At 38.3% G+C, this 23,691-nt stretch overlaps 1 protein-coding gene across 3 annotated transcripts in view; it reads right to left on the bottom strand.

Moving 5' to 3' along the window:
- SYT14 (synaptotagmin 14) overlaps positions 1-23,691 on the bottom strand; it is a 96,595-nt gene that overhangs the window by 49,250 nt on the left and 23,654 nt on the right. For 2 of the 3 annotated variants that reach the window (XM_075412930.1, XM_075412931.1), the window contains exons 3-4: positions 21,655-21,819; positions 10,930-11,148 (exon numbers count right to left, since the gene is read on the bottom strand). In XM_075412930.1, the coding sequence (XP_075269045.1) occupies positions 10,930-11,148; positions 21,655-21,819 (384 nt within the window). Of the gene's footprint in view, positions 1-10,929; positions 11,149-15,251; positions 16,530-21,654; positions 21,820-23,691 lie in introns of those variants that run through there. The other variant, XM_075412929.1, reaches the window with a different exon arrangement.

The following is a 23,691-nucleotide window of genomic DNA, read 5'->3' as shown; positions in this document are numbered from 1 at the left end:
TAACACAGTGTTTTTATTGCTGAGGATTTAAAAAGAAGGTTTCCGAAGTCATTACACGTACTACCAAACTACAGATTGCCAAAATATAGGGATAACCAAACAAATCAGATAGAACAAAACCAGGAACTATGAGATACTGGAAGCCACAGAAAGTTTGAGCAAAACCACGTAACATTCTAAACAAGATTCCTTGAAGATATGAAGAAATTAGTCAAATCACTAGCGTTAATCTTGACCAATTTAAACAAGATCAGACACTGCCCCTCTTTTCTGTCAAAAGGTGCAGAGGTGGCCCTGACCTTTCCGTAACAAATGTGTTTTCTAGCACAGATATCAACTCTTTGCAGTAAACAACAGCAATCCTGTCACCCGTTCAAGTCATATACATAAGCTGTATCTGTTCGAGCTGAGCATTTTCAAAGAAAAGAAAATCACACCTGAAGTCAGCCTCTTGAAGAGATGAACCTTTTGTAGTTTCATTCTCCAAGATTTGGATTTTTCAGATACACATGCTCTTATCAGCTCTATTTTTAACCTGCCGCTCATACAGGATACTTAAAATTCTGAACATGTTTACATTATCCATCCAGCAGGCTAATGGAACTGCATACCAGACAGTCATGCATAATTCAAATCAATATCCTCAGGCTTGCAACTCTAAGTCAAAGCTGCCTTTAAATAAGCTGGGTGTGACTTCAACATGAATAAAATGTTATCTAATTTTTAACCTTTATCTGACAAATTGATGTATTTGCAAAGGAATGTCATAAATCTTCTCTAAAAATTAAAACAAATAGAAAATCATGATAATGGAAAATTTTTTACAAAACACTTGCAAGGACAAAATTTAGAATGGTTCAACAAGACTGAGCACAAAGATTTCAAACAGAGAGCTGGGTAATTTTTGTAATTTTTTTTTAAGTAAAGTGAACAAATATATGCATAAAAACACATGCTGGCAGAATATTAACTGGTGTGAAAGGTGAGTGTAGAAGGATTTCCTATTTACAAATTTAAAGATTAAGCTTTAATTGAATTGGGCACAGATGACTCCACACAGAAAATCTTATACCCAGTTAAGCACGTCTGCTAGCTTCTCTCTAAGGATGAGAATCAGAATTTCCATGATAAAATAATTTTCCCTTTAAGTTTTCCTATGTGCTTTCAGGAGACCATGATTCCATCACAGCAGATAACCTTCAGCCACACTGAAATGACCAGAAGCATGGCAATTACACTAGCTAAGAATCTATTTCCAGCTTGCTTGTAAATACAGCGGAGCAAAAGTAATTGCGAACAAAAAAAACCCCCAAAACACCACCAACATAAAAACCCATCACCTCAAACCAAAAGAATACAAAAGAAAAAAAAAATTACTTTAAGTTATATAATACAACATATCACACTTCCCATTTCCCTCAAGGAAAAATTCCAATGATTTCTAAAAGTTTGGATAACTTCATAACACAAAAGTGTCGTAAATAGCACATAAGAGCTTATTTCAAGAAGGAAAAAAAAAAAAGGCAGATTTTTGCTTCCACAGAAGCTACAGACACAATTTCATGTTGTTTACTCAGACACGATACAGTCCCAATATACAATATACACAATTAAAGTACCTATAAAAATAGTCGTCCTAACAATAAAATGTATACATGTTATTAGATAAAAATGGTAACATTGTTCATCTTGTACAAGGACAAAATATTTATTAAGAAAATCTAAGAGAATATTTATGACATAGTTATAGCATGTCTATGAAATTAATACCTATGCATATGTAAAATAATCTACACTGACTAGGTAACAAACCAAAAAGAGTTCAGTTACTAAAATAACCCATTGTTCTTCTTTTACCAAAGAGATCGTTCAAACATGATGTAATCAGATTACAAAAACCAGTCCTAACGGTAACTGGTCTTTAACCTAGGGGAAAAAAGCACAACTGGAATGCAAGTATCAGTCTCAGATTAGAGTTAAAAATCTGTTAATTTTAACATTTAAAGGTAAGAAGAACGATCTATTTATCCGCAGGTGCTATGGAGGAAGAACTGGTAAGCTGTTCTTTTGTAATATTCTTATGTACAGTTCTAAAAACATTTTTATTTCTCATATTTATGCAACAAGTGCTGCTCCGTTCTGCTGACCAAGTAGCATGACTATTCTCAGCAGCTGAGTACTGGGTGTATGCACCTAATAAATGTCTACACAGAGATTTCCAGTCTAGTGTTCAATCCTGTTTCTTCGTCACTCATCCCATGACACAGCCATGGAATCTCTGCAATTAGAGTTAACTTAATTAGAATTGTACCTTCTTCTGTCTATTCTGTGGTAGTCTTTCAGAACAAGACATGTCTCATGGAATACATGCATTAAGATCAAAGAAACTGCTCCCCTATATCACCAGGTATTGCCATAATATCAAGAAAAAAAGAATGCTCATATCTAATAGCTTTTAGATCGTATTAGTACAAGGAATACCAAGTTTTCAGTGTGAACTCTTAGAACTAGAAAAAGCACATCAAGGAAGTGATCTTTTCTGCTGATATAGTACTACCTCTTGTGTTTATATCACAAATCAGTTCTACATTTTATTAATGTAGAACATCTATTTCAAATACAATGCCACAAGGAATTATTTCAGCCACAAATAGGTCTGTGAACTTTTCCCTGTTAATGACAGGTCTTGAGCCTTTTATAAATTCCAGATTCAAATAGATAAGAGACTTATTAAAATAGCAGGTTTACAGTAAAACTGAAACTTTCCTGTAATTATTAATGTATGATTTACATCACTTCAGAGACATCACATTGCTAAGGGTGACTTTCTTCAAAGCCTTCACATCAACGCAAAGGGTATTTCTTCAAAGACTTCAAAATGCTGGCAGGAGGAACCTAATTTGTGAGATTGCTTTGCTCACTTGCGCATATCAGGAAAAAAAGCCCTCTCCCATTGGAGGACGGGTTTTCCTCCTCTTTGGAGTTGCTCTAGCTGCAAAAGGAATTTTCCTGTTGAAAATCTGATCACCACCACTGACTTTGAGTGTCACAAATAGTTTTCTTCTCTCAGCAGTACATGACATGCATGCTTTAACAACAAATTTTTCCAACATTTCTGCTGTTAATCACAGGGTAAATCCATGATTTCAGAATTATTCAAATTCATTCTATCAAGCACCTTCATGTGCTTCCCATGGTTGACAAGATATTTACTGTGAACAACTTTGACATTTTCTATCTGGCCTTTCAACTCAAAAGTCCTCAATGTAACTCCATTCTCTTCCAAATTGTGTTTAAACTCAGACACAGATCTCCTTTGCATTTAAGCTCCATGTTTACATCTTGCCACCTCCATAACAGTCCTCAAGAAAAGTACAAAAATAATATTGAATGACACATGTACTTTCTACCCCATCTGTGAATTCTGTCCATTCCAGATCTCCAGACTCTGTTAACACTATGCTTGCCTGCCATAATCATAAGATTATCATAGCCTAATAGGTTAATTACTTACATGAAAGGTTCCTTACTATCATGAACTTTTCAAAAGACCAAGGGTAACATTTTCTTGGGAAACAAAAAAGATCTGAATTCTGTAGAACTGAATAAAAGACAGAGCAAAAGTTAATCTTTAAACCACCTAAGACTCTGCAATGTTCAGTTGATTATATTTTTGGGAAACGTGTCATAACTTCAAAAACTTAGTAGAATTTACTGTCTTCTATTATTACAGAAGAGTATTAAAGGACTATCATAATACACTAGGAAGACACTCTGATACTCTTAAAAAAAACCCCCAAACACAGCATCAGAGCAATTAAATATAAAGCAGGGCAAATCAAGTTAGCTTTGGACAGTACACTGCAGAGCCTTGAATTACAAAAGTATCTTTCATACTACATAAAACTATCCTTAAAAGATTCTCTTGATATAGATACGGATTGAACTGGGGCTTCAAAACCACAAGAAATTTTCTCAAATTTTTAAGGGCTTGGAGCCAATGAAGACTCACTCCAATTTAGCAATAGGAGGCAGATGCACATACTCAGGGATCAGAACTTTGTATCATTAGTATTGTATTGTTGCACTTTCTCCTGTACTACATGAAGATTTTAAATTACTCTTAAAATAAAACGTGTCAAGGGTAGATGTCCATAGAATAGAAAACAAGCATAAGGAAGCTGGATTAACTAAAGAAATATTGTAATTAAAAAATCCCCTTTTTCTCTCCCCAAAATGCCTGGAAAATGCATCACGAATGGTATCAACTGATAGTACACAAGTACTATCTCGAATAGCTCATAGCTGTAACATGACAAAATATACTCTGAAACATTTGGGAAATACTGCTCTGAAGATTACTTAAGACTTGTCTTAAGTGTCTTTACTGTAGATAGTGAAAGTATCTTGATGAATACACTATTTTAAGAACTAGGTCTATCCAAAGCTGCAGGCCAAAAAGAATATTTTCTTATGACAGATATTAACCAAGACAAATCTTACAGGTAATCTGACAACTACACATCAGACAAAAATGGATGGCCACCTTCTTCCTAAACACTCTTTCCATTGTATTTCTAATTATTTTTTTTAAAGCACATTAGAGGAAAAAGAAGATCTTTGCCTGTGATTCTCAGCATCTGAAATGTGTAGGCAGACAGACAGACCAATTCTGAGAGCGCCTTGTGGCCTTATTTGCTGAACATGACACAACCAAACTGAGGCCCTCACTCCATAATTTTGAAACAGTGATTCTTCATTCAGACTTGGCTTGAAGATAGATCTGCTTATATGCAAGGAATAATAGAAACTAAACTGGAAAACACGTGATTATCACGGCATTCACCGAGGGATCCATTCTTCCTCTCTCAGCTTGTCCAGTGACTTTTACCTTAGCTTGACAAGTCTGAAGGAGTAGGACCCTGCTTTACAGCAGGTATTTACTGAGGAAAACTCCCCCAGGTTGCTTTAACAAACTGGGAAGATTCACCTGTATACCAGTTATGAGGTGCTTATGAAAGAGCTTTTGCTGTTCATGTTGGGAAGATACTGAAAGAAAACCCCTCTATATACTCCAAGTAGTTCAAGTGAAGAGACTTTTCCCAAGAGATGAAAGCTAACAAGAGAGAAAGGAAAGGCAAAAAGCTGCATAAAGAATCAGATCCAAGAGATTCCAGAAGAACAGTCGCCTTCACGTGCAAAGATTGACACTGAGGAGCAAGGCAAACATATGTCCAACAGACACATCAACATAAAGTGCCGAAAGCCTAGAGAAGAATAAAAGTGGAAAAGATAAACTACAAAAATAACATCATACTCTACCTTCACAATATGGAAAAGATGGATAAAATCCAGTAGCATATGCCTGCTAGAGCACCAGATTCTCATTTAAGAGAACTTATGTTTTCTCACTGCAGTCTTTTAGTGCTTCCATATGTTTCAAAAAAACCTTGTAAAATGTAATGCGCTTGGGCCAACCTCAGAAATAGAGCCTCTGAACAAACACGTCTTCAGCCATAGGGCTTTATCAATTGAGAAGTTAGAAAAAGACTTCAAAATAGGCTGGAGATGGAACCTGTGGTTGTACTGAGCAGTTAAACTACAGCTAAATAAAGTACATCTAAGCATGCTAAGTAAGCAAGCGAGCTTACCACTTTTTCCATCATGATGTCACTCACTGTGCCTCAGAACTGGGATCAATTCCTGTTGCCTGCTTGCTAATCTGGAATTCTGCACAGTTGTTAAAGAGTTGATTTGGGCAAGACATGCTTTAAGAACATCACAAATTAACTATAAAAAAACAGATTTATTCCCCTCTTCCACTTAAGTGATTCCAAGTATCCTGATCTCAAAAGCAAAAGAGAACCTACAGCTTCTGACATCTGCCTGCAAAATTCTAATTCCAATATATTTACTCTATCATTTCTAAGTTTAAAAACTTCCATTTTTAGGAATTCAAGGGACTCTCTCCCTAAAGAAAATATATTGTACTTGCCTATGAAGCTTACAGAGAAAATAAAGACACAACTACTTGTCTGTATAGTGCTTGAGTTTTGAAAGTTCAGGAAGTAGCCACTACTGGAGACAAAGAGGCTAGTTTAATATCATACTGTAAGTTTTCTTGAAACTGAGGTTATTAAGAAAGTATGGTCCTTTTAAGATCATGACCAATCTAGATACTAAAAAAATATTTCCAATTACCAAAGAATAACACCAATTTAATTTACAGTTTGTAAACAAATACACTTCTTCATTTAGATCGCTATTTCAATTCATAATCTCCTTGTCAGCAAAAATATCTTACGGTGTTATTTTTGCTTTTTTTGTGAGTTTTTTTCCCCTTATTTTTGTTCTTTATTTTCTGAAATGGATGTGTAATATTACAGCCTATATATCCCCTCTTCCAAAATATTACAAATAATTGGAGCACATAAAGGCAATACTACATATTCAACAGTATGAGAGCACTTGAAATGGTAGGGAATAATACAAGAAGTAGGATGTACACTACAAAAAATCAAAGGGAAGTATCAGGGTATGTATCAGGCAAAAGGAAAAAAGGTAAGTATCCATACTTTACTGGATAACATGAGAAGGAACACAAAGAATATTATTGGCAAAAACATGATTTCCATCTTCGAGCTGACTGTAGAACTCTGGGCCTAAGCACAAAGACTGGGTTAAGTCCACACATAGATATCAAGAAATATTGTAGTTATACAGATTTCTCTTTTCTGTGGTTAACAGTTTTGAGTCATTTCTGCAAGAGCTGGAAATTTCAGGTATAAACATATCTTTTGTATCATTCTACTTTGCCATCTGTACCATTTTACATTTGATGATGACATTCGTCATCATCTGGATTTCCTAAGCAACTAGATTTTCATTTAGAGGTACTCTGGAATTAAGCCTGTCCAGGAGAAGATCACTGCAAAAGTTATATATTTACAATAGCTTGGAGACTGCAGAAATACTTGCATCTAAGCACAACATTAATTTTTTTTCATTTAAAATATATATTAAAACTCATAAAAATCTAACTGGATCAATGTGCTATACAAATATACAAAGTGGATCAGACACTGATCATAAGCAGATATTTGTGAATCAAGATTTTAAAACCTAAATTTCATAGAATGATCTAAAATGCTACTAGAATATTCCATCATAAAAATACACCATCAAATCCCATAAAATATCATTTAACTATTAAAAACATTATACAAAATGCCATGTCAGTTCTATAGAAATATGTTGAAAAGAAAGATTAATATGGCCATCTAGAGGAGAAAAGAATGATGTGAAAACATCCACACGCATTTTCAGGCTTCAGAAAAAAACATTTTCAGAGGCATGCAGCCAGAAAAGAGATGTAATAAACTAATTATGTAATTGATAATAAGTGAACCTTAAAATAATATGATCAGACATTTGGATGGTCTTAGTAATGCAAACATATTAATATTACACGTTTTTAGCAATGCAAGAAAAGCTTACAGGATGTATTAATAAAGACAAGATTATATTTTTGTCTCATTGTGAAATTTTGTGTGTGCACTGTTAAACACAGACACATCTAAACAAATTTAAACAGTGAAAATTAAAGTGCAGAGTACAGTTATTAGTAAAACTGTTTACCAACTCCTTTGAAAACACACAGCACACTGTTGCAAGACACAACATGTGATAGAGATTAACTGCTGAAGACAAAATAACACAGAATTTTCCAAAAATAAAATATCATTTTCATTGCTTATATTAGTCTTCCTCTGATGGAATTTTTAATGATACCACCAGAGGCTGATTTACTAGCAATGAGCAGGGGGGGAACAGAGATGAGATGGAAACGAATTCTCTCCTCTCGTCACTTCACCGTAACTCTGTCAAGCCCTGGTCAAAATATGGACTGATCAGTGCCTTAAGCTGGAAGTACAGATGAAATGTTTAAGTCTTAGAAGTAGAAATTATAAAGGACATATGAGGAAACAGAAGCACACAAAGTCAAACATATTGACAACTGTTTGTCATATTAAAGAAAGTATATAGGAACACATTACTTGCTCCCCCTCCACTACAAAGAATCAAGAAATAGTTCTACCATTTGTCTTTATACTTCTTACAGATATAATTCAATAGTCATAAAACCCAAGTATTTAATGAATAATGTCATGATTCCTATGGCATGAAGTATTCTATAGATTTATTTTGCAAGTTTCAGGAGCAGTAAAGTTTTGAATTTTTAAAAGTTACACTGAAACATCTAAACTGCTGCTGTTCTCCACTGTGAACTGCTTCTCGGAAAACATATAAACTGTTTGGTAGCCATAGCCAGTTTCTCCTTTATTTTTGACTGCAGACTTTCTTCATGAGGTTTGCACCTTCTCTTTTCACCAAAATTCTAGGTTGGGCAGCTTTCCCTCTGTAATGACCATAACATAATGAGGCACACTCTGTCTTTTCCTCTATTCTAACACATTTTTATCAGTGTGCAGAGATTTGTTATTTTATGTTTGAAATAGTTTAGGAAGGACATAAAAAGTACTAACAGTAATTATTCTAGTGTGCCACCTTCAGGTCACTGAAAAGTGAAAAACGCTAGGTTGTTAATCTATTGCCATGTCCAATACCACAAAACTCTTTTAATACTATTGAACATAATTTTGTCCAGATTAATGGATTATAAAAAGGAGACAAAATCATCACTCTAATTTGCAAGCATTTTGCAGAAAACTGTAGAATGATTGCAGGCTATCAAATAAATAAGCTGGCTGATTCTCTACTCCTTGTAAAATGTGGGAAGAGAATGCTTTCACAAGCAGCAGCAAAAGTAAAATACTGACAGTATATTTTCTAAGTTAGAATGTTTTGATAGTTTTCGCTTTAAAATTATTTTTGAAAACCCTGAATGTTCCTTCATTATAATAAATTCAATTTCCATACTAATTTTAGAGTGACTATGTGTGTGCCTTTATATAAATGGGTTTTACATCCAGCCAGCTTTCTGAATAGAAAAAGCACTGAGAAGGGACAGCAGCTGGTGACAGATATCTTTAGCTCTGGAAGGAAAAATGAAAGATGAGAAGAGGGGAAACAATTGTAACTTTCCTGATGCAATACTTGAACTTGTCAAGTATTCTTTTGTCTTAGACTCTAACCATGATATAGATTTCCAGACCAGAGTTCTCATTCCCCAGAAGAAGATAAAAGTCAGTGACTATGAACTCTGATGATCTGAGAGAATGATAAGGAAGACAATCATTAAAACAAACAAACAAACAAACAAACACCCTAGATACAGGCTAGCACAATGCCTTTGGAGCTAAAGTCTTATCAGGCCAAAGTAAAAAGCTCAGATCAACTGAGAACTTTCACTCAGAAGATGACCTAGGTAGGATAAAATAATCTTATCTGTGAAATAGGAAGAGGAATGTCACATGTTCCTTCCAACATGAATTACTCTATGACTATTCAACAACTGGCCTCAATAGTTTGAAAAGAAACAAATACATTATTCTGGGTATCTGAAAGTAGTCGTCTTGTATAATTTGTATCTGGTATTATTTGCTAATAAATACAATTGAGTTTTCCATCTCTGGTTAATATACATCACCATTCTTTCCCAAAAGTGACATGAGCTATACAAAAAAATAATATCTTATCTTTTGTATTCCCCCCAATGCTGTTGATTGTTTTTTATATCTACTGAAATCTAACATGATACATCCACTACCCCTCTTCCTTGTTGTCCTGCTCCATCACAGTGTCGTCGAAGGATCAGTTCTTACCACCTGACCTCACCTGTGCATCTCTTTCCCTATTTGGTGGAACTCAAGCCTTCCTACAATTTAACACCAAAGGAAAGAACCGAAATTTCTGATGATCAGAAAAGAATCCTCTTACTCTGCATTTTACTTCAATATTGGCTTTCATGTCCTTTGTGTCTTAACTTGGAATCATGAATGAGCATGCACTAATTTCCAATTTCAGTGGCAGACTTTTGTATAATTGAATTACATCACATAGTAGAAAATACAAATTTTTTCAAGCACTTCTGGACTATATGGAACATCTAAGGACAGACATCTTTTAATTACATGTATCCACTTTTTATTAGAAAATATAAATCTCTAAAAAAACTTTGCATTTTAAAATGTTAAAGGAAGACCAGCACATATCTTACTATAATACAGCATCTATATTAGAATCTGACCTTTGCCTAACTTCAACCAAAGCTCACTTTTCATGCTAGAAAATGGCCATAGACACAGTTTTCACATACAGCTATTTTCAAGCACAGAAAGTATATTGACAAAGTATTGACAGCAGAATTCTCAGCCTCTACGTCAGGTCGTCACCCTAACCTAAAATAAATATGTACCACAAAAGAAAGCGTTCCATTGTTTACATCCAACTCTTAATACCATGGAAAAGTTATATTAATCTAATCTTTGTAATAATTTCTTTCTGTGATTTCAATAGAAGAAAAAATACATAACTTTCCAATAATGCATACTGCAACGACCATATGCACCGTAACCAATAACCAATTCCATTCACTTTGCTGTTATGACAGCTTATCAATAGAGGAATAACAGTTCTTCTCCGTATTTACAATACCAGAGAATTCATCTAGAGTTGTCATGTTTTTTCCTAAATCAAAACAGTTTAAATTCCCCCCAAAATAAAATGACTAATGATAAAATTGTATGAAACTTAATGTAACAAGGTATTATATAACTTGCAGTATTTCCAGAAGAATGTGCACAAGTCTGTGCCATTTTTTGGAGCATGCACAAATATAAAAGATATCCGGATATTTCTTGCAAACATTGACTATTTGAAAGTCAAGCTGTCCTCATCTAGGACTCAATTATCCAGAACATAATTCTGAAATTTGGAATAAAAGGAATGCTTTTAAATCACTCTTACCTTCATCTATTGAGGCTTCACTACTGTATCCATCATATTCTGCAGACAGGGGACTATATTTTTGTCTGGTTTCCCATATATAGTTTTTTTGCTGTCTGCCATCCACCACTGGCAACCTGGAACTCTGGGTTCTAGACAAGGCCTCATGATATTTACCCAGTGCTTCATCTTCACTCTCAGATGATGAACCATGCTGGTCTTTACTCATATAAGAGTTGTCTGTTTGAATAAAATAAAGCAAATCGACTACAGCTCAAAATAGAATACAAGAAAATAACCATAAGAGGTTACCATTGAAGATATTTAAGCTATTTAAATTAAAATTTCTGTAATACTTTAAAAATATCATCCTGTTGTAATTATAAGTATTACATGATTTTGTAATTGGCGAGGGTTTTTTTATTTTCTAGAAAAACTGAAATATCATTAAGCCCCCAAAAAACATGCTAAGACTTATTAAACAGAAAATGGATCCATTTATGTAAGGCAGCACACACTGAGGTTCTTGAAACCCTTCATTAAGTAAGAAAATGCTCAAAATAATTTATGTAAAGTAAATCCAACACTGCCACAATATTACATCTGGATACCTAACATACCAAAAGGCAGCTCCTGATCCTCTGTTCCCAGCTGATTTTTGCTGTGAGCATGCAGTATAACATAGAAATAAAACTGTTTTACAAAGAGAAGCCTAGAACAAAATTCTCTTAGGATATTTGCGTCAGTAGTGCTTAAACTCACAATAACAAATGGGTAAATGCTAATGACAGATGTTTGCATGCACAATTCTATTTAGCTTACAATAAACATCCCTCTGTTCAAAAACTGAAATTAATGCAGATTCTTAATGCAGACATCTGGCAACAGCAAAAATTGCACAGAAGAATCTATCTAGTTAACTCTTTTATACCGGTTCCTCTATAATGCCCACTCCTGTGGCCGCCTTTTCCAACAGCATCTCAAGTATGACTTCCTCCCACAAATCAAAGATTCAGTTGCATTTTATTTCTGTGAAAGGAAAGCTTCCTCCTCGCTTTTTTCAAACCTCAGATGGATTCTGTCCAAATTTAACTGCCATGCAGAGGTTCTGTACAGCTCAAACTCTAACAGACATTCAAATGGTTCATGTAAACTCAATATAAGGTCAGCATTACTACTACTCTGTGAACAAGCCTACGGTATATGATTTGCCAATGGATTTCCGTTACCAGCAGAGCTCTGAGATGCCCATAATGCTGTTTCTCAGCTCCTGATTCTGCAATTGTCTAATATGCTGCTATCCAGCCACGCTCAGCTGCTTCTCCCCTCCCTGCTTTTATGCCCTCCTCCCAGTCCCTGTCCTAGCTCTAGTTCTGCATTTCCGCTCCCATTAGTCTCTGTCTTCATGTCCAGCCAGCCTCACTCCTCTGCCTGGGTATTCCGACTAAAGGAAGGATTCAGTTTACCCAAAAGTTAGCCATTTAAAACTGAAGTAACTCAACCTGTGCCAGTCATCCAGGCCTCTCTTACAGTCATGTGTTTGCCTCTTCCTACTGCAGTGGTCCTTACTTCCCGCTTTCAGGTAAGCCTCTAGAGTATAAGTAAAATCACTTCCCATGGAGGTCTATTTCTCCCTAGCACTCATATAGAAAAGCCTATGCTGCAAGTTTAGGTTAGACACCTTTTGAAAAGTTACATTTATACGAGTAGAATCTCATCCTAAATTCCTGTCTCCCAGCCCCGTACTCCAGGTTCCTGCTCCAAGCACCCAGTTTTGGTCTCTTATGGGGATTTCATCTTTATTCTCTTTGTATACTCAGTCTCAAATTGTCCTTACTTGCACCTAACCAACTACTCATGTAACCTCACTCTTCCACCCTTAGTCTCTCTACCTTCATATAATGTTATCAGTTCTCTCTATAGCTGTCACCTATCCTACTTCAAATCCCAGTCTAACACTCGCATCGTGTCACATTTGTTCAAGAAGTTTCTGTCTTCACATAAGTCATTCTCAATTCTTCTGTTCAAATTTCCAATGTCCTTCAGTAACTGTTAAGTTATCAAAAGCAGGATAAGACCCACTCTCTTCTTCAACCCGCAGTGATGAAGCATATGAGTGCAAATGGGATGGTCAGAGAATTTAATAAGCAAATGGTAAGAAGTGTTTACTATGCCTTTTCAAAAAGCAAAGTTTACAGAGGTTTACAACCCATACTCTATTCCTGGAAACAGGTAAAGATTTTAAACTATAGCTTAAAAAGAAAAAGGGCGGGGGGGGACTCTCAGACAGAAAGCATGCCAAATTTCATCCCAAATATTTCAGATTTGGCACACAGGTTTAAGAAACTGCAAGAAAGGTCTTGAAATGGAAAATGTCAGGAAACCCTAACTGCAGATGGTGCTACCAGCTCTACATGCAATGTGTATGCAATCTTCATTTAGTATTTATAGGAAAACTGGTGCCTTAAAAGACTGCTAATAAGCAACTAGATCTTTCAACTCTAGGCTATCAACTTTAGTTCAAGTCAGACAGATATGGTTCTTCCCACTGTATGGATGGCTATAGAGCAAGTTCAATTTCACTGATCACTTATTGAAATACTCTGGTTAGCAGATTCACTGCAAGCGGCTGCCCAGAAAAAGAAGCCTTCTTTGCTGGTACACAGAGTAAAATTTCATCTTGTACGGCCCTCAACAGCCTGAAACCTGCCACCTAGGAAACTTCTACAGACTTCTAGAACTATAATTAAAGCAAGGCATACCAGGACTAAAATATAGTGCCAGACATGAGTATTAGATGCATCATTTATCATTACAAGACATCTATTCACAAATATGAAATTAGGTTCATTAATCAGTCTGCATAAAGTATAAAAGCATGGTAGCAACACATTTGAAAGAAATGCAGAAAGTTATGCCTCTAATAATGCACTGACATTTGTAAGCATCCAGAAGTTTTCAGTGATACCAGATATTTTTTCTCCAGTTCCTGGCATAAAAGCAAAAGGCTGAGGATGTATAAAAATCATGAAACAAGACCTCTTCAGGGGACTTTAAAACCTCATTAAAGCTAAAACACAAGCTATCCATGTAAACATTTTTTTAAATGAACCATACAAATCTGTTTCCGTTTCCTGGGAAGAAACAGCTTCCTGTACATTAAAAAAAAAAAATCCTCAGGGTTTTATGCTCCTCCGTGCCACTTCTCTTTTGATTTTTATATCTTAGTTGGAAACCTGCCTAAGGGAATTCATGTTCTTATTAAAAACCTTCCTTTATTTGGCTAACGCAGGTCATACATAATTATTAACCCATTGAAAGCTATTCATTGCTCATTATGGGACCTAAAATGCCATTTTTGACAGAGAATATACTTTACAAATATTCTATTACATGAAAAAATAACAGATAAGATCAGAGTTTATCGTACAAACATGGAAAACACCTCCTAAATCAAATTTAAAAAATAAAACCCAAAAGTAAACAAAATGAATTACTGAAATTTTCAAATGAGGGAAAACACATACACTGAAAAAAAACAACCAAACCTGATTTCTACTATGAAATAATTAATTTCTCTACAGAAACAGCATCTCCAGAAAAGCCTGTGTTGCTTTCTAAAAATTCACTACACAGCCTGCAAAACAACTGTGTAAAAATGCAAGGTTTTACTTCTTACAAACTATCATTGCAATCCCATTGTCATATTGTTTAAGACTGTATGTAGAAGGCGGCACAGACAGCATCCCTATCAACAATACACAGGTTTTCTTTGTAAGACTACAACTTTCTTTAAGATAAACCTCATTCAGTTCTTTCTATGCTTTAAATCACTTAACTGCCACTTGTCACTGAGTTTTTTGTCTTGAAATTATTATCTTCTATATCCCAGAAATACATTCTGAAGTTCTACTATAATGTAAATGTAACAGAAGTTGGGGTTTTTTTTAATCATCTTACCACATTTCATGTAATGCTTTTAAAACACACAAAATAGAAACCACTTTCACAGAAGAAGTGTTAATTTCCAGTATTAATTAATTTACAGTTTTCAACAGGAACCACACAAGGCACTGCACAGAAGGAAAGAAAAACTGTATATAGAAAAAGAAAAGTTATAACATAGGAAAGCTGTTTATTAATCAGCTCCTTTAAGCAACTTTAAAAAGTAATTAACTTCCAAGAAATATCAACATAATAAGAGACTGAAGCACTGCCAACACAGACTTACTTTCATCCACAGGAAATACTATTATCAAATGTGTAAATTAGGTGAAAAAGATAGGAAGTATCGTAAGTTTCAGGAAAGGTTGAAGAACGCAGTTTGCTGACGGACTCCTCACCTTTTCCTGCTGTCTTCTTACTACACAGCGCTCTCAAATTCTTTTCTGATTTCTTTGAGTTTTCCTTCTTATCTGCTTTTGCAATTGTAGTTGACACGTTATCTTCATCCTTTGATATGGATTTTTCTTTTCTGTCAAAAAAGGCTTCAGATTTCTCTTCTCTGAATTCATTAACGCAATTGGGACAGTCGTATGTCATCTTCATGCTGGAGTCTGATAATTTTTGCTTCTGTATTTCAGCAAGTTTTATTTCTAAATGTTGGAGAACATTCATACCATGCACTTCTTCAGAATCTTTAAAATCAACTCCAGGTGACCATGGTTTGATTTTTCTATGCAAGTGATTCTTAGAACTATCTGATACTGCACGTAGGCAATTATTTTGTTCCTCAGTAGACTGCGCCATTGTAAATCTATTACTTTTCAGGTCACTATCCTTCAAGAACTTATCATTTACAAAATACTCATTTTCTCCTACTGGTTCCCTTTTAAAAGGTCCTCCTACATTCTTCAAATTCTGAGGTACTTCTGTACCATGTAAATGATTATTACTATCTCTGCCTTTTAACTGGCACTGTTTTTTGTCCATGACATGGTTACATACTCCATTCTGACTTGAGTTTCTTTTTACAAAATCTAACGAATTAGAATGATGAGTCTCTTTATGTTCTGCAATACCCCTCTTCGCTTTCGTATTAATTTCCTGAGAATGAGTTAATGGTGGTGTATGGTCCTCTCTGCCTTGCACAGGTTTATCATTCTGTATTTTGGAGCTTTCATCTTCCCCACGAAGGCCATTTATCATGCTTGTTACTTGTTCTGTTACTGAATCAGCCACGCTGTAGCTGACTTCTCCAACAACACTGGTCAGATCATCCACAGCACTGCTAAGTGTGTCAACCAGAGAAGACACAGAGGGAAGGCTCAGATTTTGGTGGAGATTTCTGAAAAACGCCATTTGTGCAACCTATTCAGCAACAACTCTTGATACAGAAAGGTCCTCCGTTTCACAAACTCATTAACTCCATTTTTCCAAGTTCATTTTCAGAGCTATTTGCTTTTGCTATTTCAAACTCAATACATTTACCAGGGCAAGTTGCAGCTTTGCTCTTTCCATTCAATACGCATTGAAAATATGAAAGCAGCTAAGTGAGTATCTTGAAATGAAGCCACAATCAACCAGCAAAACCATAGTCCTTCACCAACTGCAGCATAAACTAGCCATAATAAAATTCATTATTTTCAAAAATAAGACAACTCTGTGAGGTAGAAATTTACTCTAACCTGCAAAGAAGAAGTTGTGAGACATTTAAATGACATACTTTCATCAATGTCACACTAAAACAAGCTTTTAACATAATACCTGTACGAAAACACCCACCACAGAGACTTCTTCACCCCAAAATATTTGTTGTCTTTTACATAAGGTAAGATATTTCAGAACATGAAGACTTACTTTGTAGCAAAAAGAAAGTTAACAGACTTCATTTCTGGGGGAAGAACTTTATCTATCTCCAAGAAAATTGAAAATAAAAATTTAGCTGCACCTTTTAAAGAGGTAGAAGAAAACCTCTCAAATTTCTCATTCTGTTCTCTGGTGCCTGTCTCTTCCTCTCAAATCAGCCAACAAAGCCCATTCAATTTCCACAGCCCAGAAGCAGAAACGTGTTATTTGACCAACCCTGAATCTTTTTTCAAGATCTGACTTTTTTGATTTCACATCATCCTTTTTTATTGGTTGTCAGCACCCTCTCAGAAGGAGCTTAGCTACAGTATCCACTCATTGGAAAGCCAAGTCCTTTGCACTTGCCAGGAAGGGTGTGACAACCCAGACAGACCTTCCACAAAACCATGCAGCCATCCAGGTCTCAGGCTGCAGTGAGGGCCAGAGCCTTCCAATGGTAACAGCTGGAAGCAATGAAAAAAGCTGCCTGAGGTGTGACCAGGTGGGCAATCTGCTCAGCCTGTTGGCAGAGCTAAGAGGAAGCAGAAAGGTTAAGGAGCATCAGGGAGTCTGACAAAGAGATAGACTGAAGGAACCATGCTCTGCCCTTCTTGAGACAGAAACAACCACCAGAAAAAAATCTAAGATCAAGAGGGATCCTGCATCCTCCCCCTGTCAGGCTGAAGGCAGTAGCTTAAAAGGAAGGAGTGAATGGAGGCAAGTCTATGCTTGGGGTAGCAGACAAATCGCCTCCTTGCCCACCTTGCCTTCCCAGGTGCCTCTGTACAACAGATAGGAGGCTCTGGATGTGGAAGGCCAGTCAATGGATGATGTGGATGACAGTCCAGCTACACCAGAGCGTTGCCAAGGTCAGAAAGGCGTACACCCTGCATCATGACCACCTCCACAAGGAAGACAAGACAGGTTACAGCCGTAGGCGACTCCCTTCTGAGGGGAACAGAGGGTCCAATATGCTGGACAGACCCTCGTCTCGGAGAAGTCTGCTGCCTCCCTGGGGCCTGGGTTAAGGACATCACTAGGAAACTTCCTAGCCCGGCATGGCCCTCAGACTATTACCCATTACTGCTCTTCCACAAGGGGGACAACGAAGTCACAATGTGTAATCCAAGGGCCATCAAAAGCGACTTCAGGGCCTTGGGATGGTTGGTAAGCAAATCTGGAGCACAGGTTGTGTTTTTCTCTCCTTCTAGTTGTGGGCAGCGACACTGGAAGAAACACACAGGCCCAGTCTATAATACATGGCTCTGTGGCTGGTGTCACTGCAACAATTTTAGGTTTTTTTGATAATGACATAGCCTACACAGCACCAGGCTTGCTTATGTAAGATGGAATTCACCTTTCTCAAAGGGGGAAGAGCGTCTTTGCTCACAAGCTAGCAGAGCCTTACACTAGACTTCACGGGGGAGGTGGATAATATCAGGCTTGCTTGTGACAAGCTGTGGGATGACACGCCAAGGTTAGAGGGACAGGGTGCTAGTGAGGACCCTCAGCCTGTCGCTCTGAGATGTGCTGGAGCACACCGGAAATCATACAGAGATGAGCCAGTGTCTCCTGAGGTAACAGGAGCCAACAAGGAAAAAAGTTCTCAAAGGAATTAAGGGGTGTTCGTCTAAGAAGCTGACACGGCCAACAGCCCAGCTGCAGTGCCTCTACACCAAAGCATGCAGCACGAGCATCAAACAGGAGGAGCTGGAAGCCACCATGCTGCTAGAAAGCTATGACCTCGTCGCCATTACTGAAACTTGGTGAGATAAATCCCACGACTGGAGAGCAGCTATTGATGGCTACAGTATGTTCCGAAGAGGCAGGTGGGGAAAGAGGGGCAGAAGTGCTGCCCTGTACATCAACAAATGGATAGAGTATGAAGAGCTTTCTCTGAAGAATAGCCACAAGCAGGTCGAAAGCTTATGGGTAAGAATCAGTGACAGAGGCAACAAAGGGAACTTTGTGGTTGGTGTCTACTACAGGCCGCCCGGTCAAGGCGAGCCTACTGATGAAGCCTTCTTCCTCCAGCTCCAGGAGGCTTCATGCTCGCAGGCTCTCATCCAGCTGGGGGACTTCAACCACTCCAACATCTGTTGGGAAAGTAACACAGTGAGCAGCAGGCAATCCAGGAGGCTTCTGGAATGCATTGAGGATAACTCTTTACGCCTGGTAATAGACAGCCCTACCAGAGGGGATGCAATACTGGACTTGATGGTCACCAGCACATGCAAGCTAACCAGCGACATCAAGATTGGAGGCAGGCTGGGCTGCAGTGATCACGCATTGGTGGAGTTCACAGTCCTGAACTATGGGGTCAGGCAAAGAGTAAAGTCAGGACCCTGAATTTTAGGAAAGGAAATTTCCAGCTCTTCAAGGAGTTAGTCAGTAGGACCCCCTGGGAAACTGCTCTCAGGGACAAGGGAGTGGAACAGAGCTGGCAGATGTTTAAGGATGCTTTCCACAGAGTGCAAGAGCTGTCAGTCCCCAGGTGTAAGAAATCAGGCAAGGAAGGGAAGAGGATCTGCTGGTCAAACTGAAGAGGAAGAAGGAAGTGCATAGGCAGTGGCAGCAGGGACAGGTATCCTGGGAAGAGTGTAGGGACACTGCCTGGTTGTGTAGGGATGGGGTCAGGAGGGCCAAGGCATGGCTGGAGCTGAATTTGGCAAGGGATGCAAAGGATAATAAGAAGCGCTTCTACAGGTGCGTCACACAGAAAAGGAAGGTTAAAGAAAGCATATCCCCCCCCCGATAAGCAAGACTGGCAAAGTGGTAACAATGAATGAGGACAAGGCTGAGGTACTGAACAACTCTTTTGCCTCAGTCTTCACTGGCAATCTCTCCTCCCACACCTCTTGAGTGGATGCACTGCAAGATGGGGACTGGGGGAACAAAGTTCCTCTCACTGTAAAAGAAGATGAGGCTCATTACCACCTGAGGAACCTGAACATACATAAGCCTATGAGACCTGATGAAATGCATCCCAGAGTCCTGAGGGAACTGGCTGACACAGTTGCCAAGCCACTCTCCATGATATCTGAAAGGTCATGGCAGTCAGGTGACTGGAAGAAGGGAAACGTTGTGCCCATTTTTAAAAAGGGTAGAAAGGAGGACTCTGGAAACTACCGACCTGTCAGCCTCACCTCTGTGCCTCAGAAGATCATGGAACAGATCCTCCTAGAAGCTCTACTAAGGCACATGGAGGACAGGGAGGTGATTCGAGACAGCCAGCATGGCTTCCCCAAGGGCAAGTCCTGCCTGACCAACCTAGTGGTTTTCTATGATGGAGTGACTGCATCAGTGGACAAGGGAGGAGCTATGGATGTCATCTATCTGGACTTCCGTAAGGCCTTTGACATGGTCAGCCAGAACATCCTCCTCTCTAAATTTGAGAGATACAGATTTGATGGGTGGCCCGTTCAGTGGATGAGGAATTGGTTGGATGGTCACATCCAGAGGGTAATGGTCAACAGCTCAATGTCTAAATAGATGTCGGTAACAAGTGATGTCCCTTGGGGGTCCGTATTTGGACCAGTAGTGTTTAGTATATTCATCAATGACATAGCAGGGTTGAGTGCACCCTCAGCAAGTTTGCAGATGATACCAAGCTGAGTGCTGCAGTCGACACACCTGAGGGACAGGATGCCATCCACAGGGACCTGGACAAGCTCAAGAAGTGGGCCTGTGTGAACCTCAAGAGGTTCAAAAACGCCAAGTACAAGGTCCTGCGCCCAGGCTGGGGCAACCCGCAGTATCAATACAGCAAGGCGGATGAAGCAATTGAGAGCAGCCCTGTCAAGAAGGACTTCGGGGTACTGGGGAATGAAAAGCTGGACTTGAGCCAACAGTGTGTTCTCACAGCCCAGAAGGTCCACTGTATCCCGGGCAGCATCAAAAGCAGTGTGGCCAGCAGGGCGAGGGAGGTGATTCTGCCCCTCTGCTCCACTCTGGTAAGACCCCCCCTGGAGTCCTGCATCCAGCTCTGGAGCCCTCAGCACAGGAAAGTCATGGACCTGTTGAAGCGGGGCCAGAGGCGGCCACAAAAATGATAAAAGGGCTGGAGCATCTCTGCTATGAGGAAAGGCTGAGAGAGTTGGGGTTGTTCAGCCTGGAGAAGAGAAGGCTCTAGGGAGACCTTACTGCAGCCTTTCAGTACTTCAAGGAGGCTCATAAGAAAGATGAGGACAGACATTTTAGCAAGGCCTGTTGTGACACAACATGGGGTAATGGTTTTCACCTAAAAGAGGGTGGATTTAGGCTGGATATAAGGAAGAAATTTTTTTACAGTGTGGGTGGTGAAACACTGGCACAGGTTGCCCAGAGAGATGGTAACTGCCCCCTCCCTGGAAACATTCAAGGCCAGGATGGACGGGGCTCTGAGCAACCTGATCTAGTTGAAGATGTCTCTGCTCCCTGCAGCGGGTTTGGGCTAGATGACCTTTAAAGGTCCCTTTCAACCCAAAGCATTCTATGATCCTTAAAGACCTTGTAAAAACATATAGAAATAATTTGTTATTCAGAGATCAAATGTCTTTAGTTTCTAATGTTTTACTGCTTTATTTTCCAGGTAAGTAAATGCAAGACGTTGTCCAAAAGGTCAGTGAAGGATTTTAATAGGCTGAGTGGAAGCCAAATGATCACATTCACAAATTTATTTGAAAAGAATTAATTAAACAGAAGTATGGAATGTTTAAAATATGTTCAAGAGTATTCTCAAAGTGCAAGGGAAGTATCTTCCCATAAGTCAATGTCAACTCTTTGGTTATACAGCTGCTGAATTTCTGTGGCTTGTGAATACAAAGGTTTCCTCCTTTCCACATACTGCATAGTCATGGGAAAAGGCAATGCTGCGTTTTCATCACTTGAGTCAAGTGACTGTTTGTGGATTTCTACACATCCTTCTAAAAATGTACATTCTTATAACTAAGCTTAGTACACTGTATTTCAGATACTTACAAAGCTTATCTTGTGAATTCTTTCTTGTAGTGTATCCTGAATCGAGATCTGGGAAACCACTAACATTTTCAAAGCACATCTTCTTATTAATATATAGGAAAAGTAGCAACATGAGAATAACGAACACTCCGACAGCAGACAGGAATCCAATTGCTTCAGGAGACACTAAAAGAAACAGCAAGAAAAACATTTTTAAAAGTCTTGTAGAAGTTTAACTCGTAAAAGTAATATTTATCAGAATTGATCATTAATACTACTAAAGTTCCAAATATATATGCAAGATATAACTGAAACCCACCATTTAAATTTGAGTTAATGTTTCACGCTGTTAAATATCACCAGTTTCTTCTCTTCCAACCATCTTTTCAAAGAACAGAAAAGTATCTGGTCCTAGTCTAGGTCCTAGTCTAAAGGTGGACTGATACTGTCAGCAAGAAGTTCTGCCAGAGTACTCGACCTCATAACAAGACAGGGGCTCTGCAGAAAATGAGGAGATGATCACCAGATGCCAAGGCTGATGATTTTTGATGGAACATCTGAGAGAGAGAGTACTGGAAGGGAGCTAAGAGCATCCCCCCTTCCTGGAAAGGACTGGAGGTTTGCCAACCTGGACTCAAGGCTAACTCTTAGAGTGCTGCTTGGGAGGGACTAAGCCCTTGCTGGTGAGGTTACTGCCTCTGCCAGCCTTGTTATGCTCAGCTCCCGGCTCCTCTTCCCTTAGGGACCAGCTGGCCCTCGCTGCTCCACGCAAGAAGTATACCATGTGAGCAAAAAACAGAATGAGAAAAAGCGCATAAAGGTATGTTCCTTGCCCTAGTATCTGTGCCACTTGCATACAAACCAAGAAAGAGCTAAGTGGAATAGAGATAAAACATACTTAATCAAAACTACATAGAAGAAAAAAGGCTGAAGTAGACTGACATGTCTTAGAAAGTGTATAAAATAAAGAATAGGTAATTGATATTAAGCAGACAGCAGAAAGGGAGTCTTCGACATCTTTTGCAGGGGTAGAATCTTGCAAATCCATCAGTACCTAAATGACAACATCACTAATATCATCTAAGATCAAGATTATCTAGAAAATGGTTTTAGAAACGCAAAATCTGGGAATAGATGTAGCAAATTGGACCATTGGGGAAAGAGCAATTAAGCGGCAGCTCATTTATTTGTAAGGCGACTATGCAGAGAAAAGGATATAGAAGGGTCTAGAAACATAATAAACAATCAACAAGTTGTAAAAGCAATTCAAGAACAAGAGAGGGCAGACCTTTTTTAACAGACGGAGCACAGGTACCCAGGGACTATAACAAAGAGACCTGCTTCATTAATCAGGGCTGCCAGGATATCAGAAGCAGCTCTTTGGGCAATCCCCTGGAGTCTCCACTGGGTCAACACCTGAAAGACTTGATGTGAGAAGTTAAAGAGTGACAGAGTTACAAATTTGTTACTAAGTGATGCGAGAGGTTAAAGGGAAGGTTTACAGAACTGTAATTCAATAATATTTGAATGCAATTTATAAGAACAAAATGACAGAACTAACTCAATAATTGTGTGCAATTACCAATAGCATAAAAAGTTGTAGAACTGTGATTCATAGTCATACGTTTATTAGTTAATTAATCTGTTAATTGGTTGATCAGTAGTGTGCCATCCAGAGAGACCATATTCTATGATTATAGCCTGTCATATCCGTGACGTCTCAAACCTGCATTCTAAAGAGGGATGGTAAGACCTTGAGGAAACAGACACTTTAACACTCAAGAGTGTTTTCTGTGGCCTCAACACAGAGATGCAAGTCTTTCCAGATTAAATATGGCCACATTCATCTGCACAAATGCTAGAATTTCACAAACCCCTTTCTTCCTTCTGTTTTCTCTAGATTCTAAGTGTCCCTCTACCCAGTATCATAAATCCTGTTCTTGGGGGTTGATTTTTTTCTAATTATAGAAGATCTATGAAGACTTATCGAGATTTATCAGATTTATTAATTCCTTTTGCCAAGATCTTGGTATTTCACTTTAGGCGTATAATGCTGTG

This window comes from Opisthocomus hoazin, chromosome 2, assembly GCF_030867145.1.
Source record: "Opisthocomus hoazin isolate bOpiHoa1 chromosome 2, bOpiHoa1.hap1, whole genome shotgun sequence".
NCBI lineage: Eukaryota > Metazoa > Chordata > Aves > Opisthocomiformes > Opisthocomidae > Opisthocomus > Opisthocomus hoazin.
The sequence above is the reverse complement of the archived record's forward strand: the minus strand, read 5'-3'. Positions and strand labels throughout refer to the sequence as shown.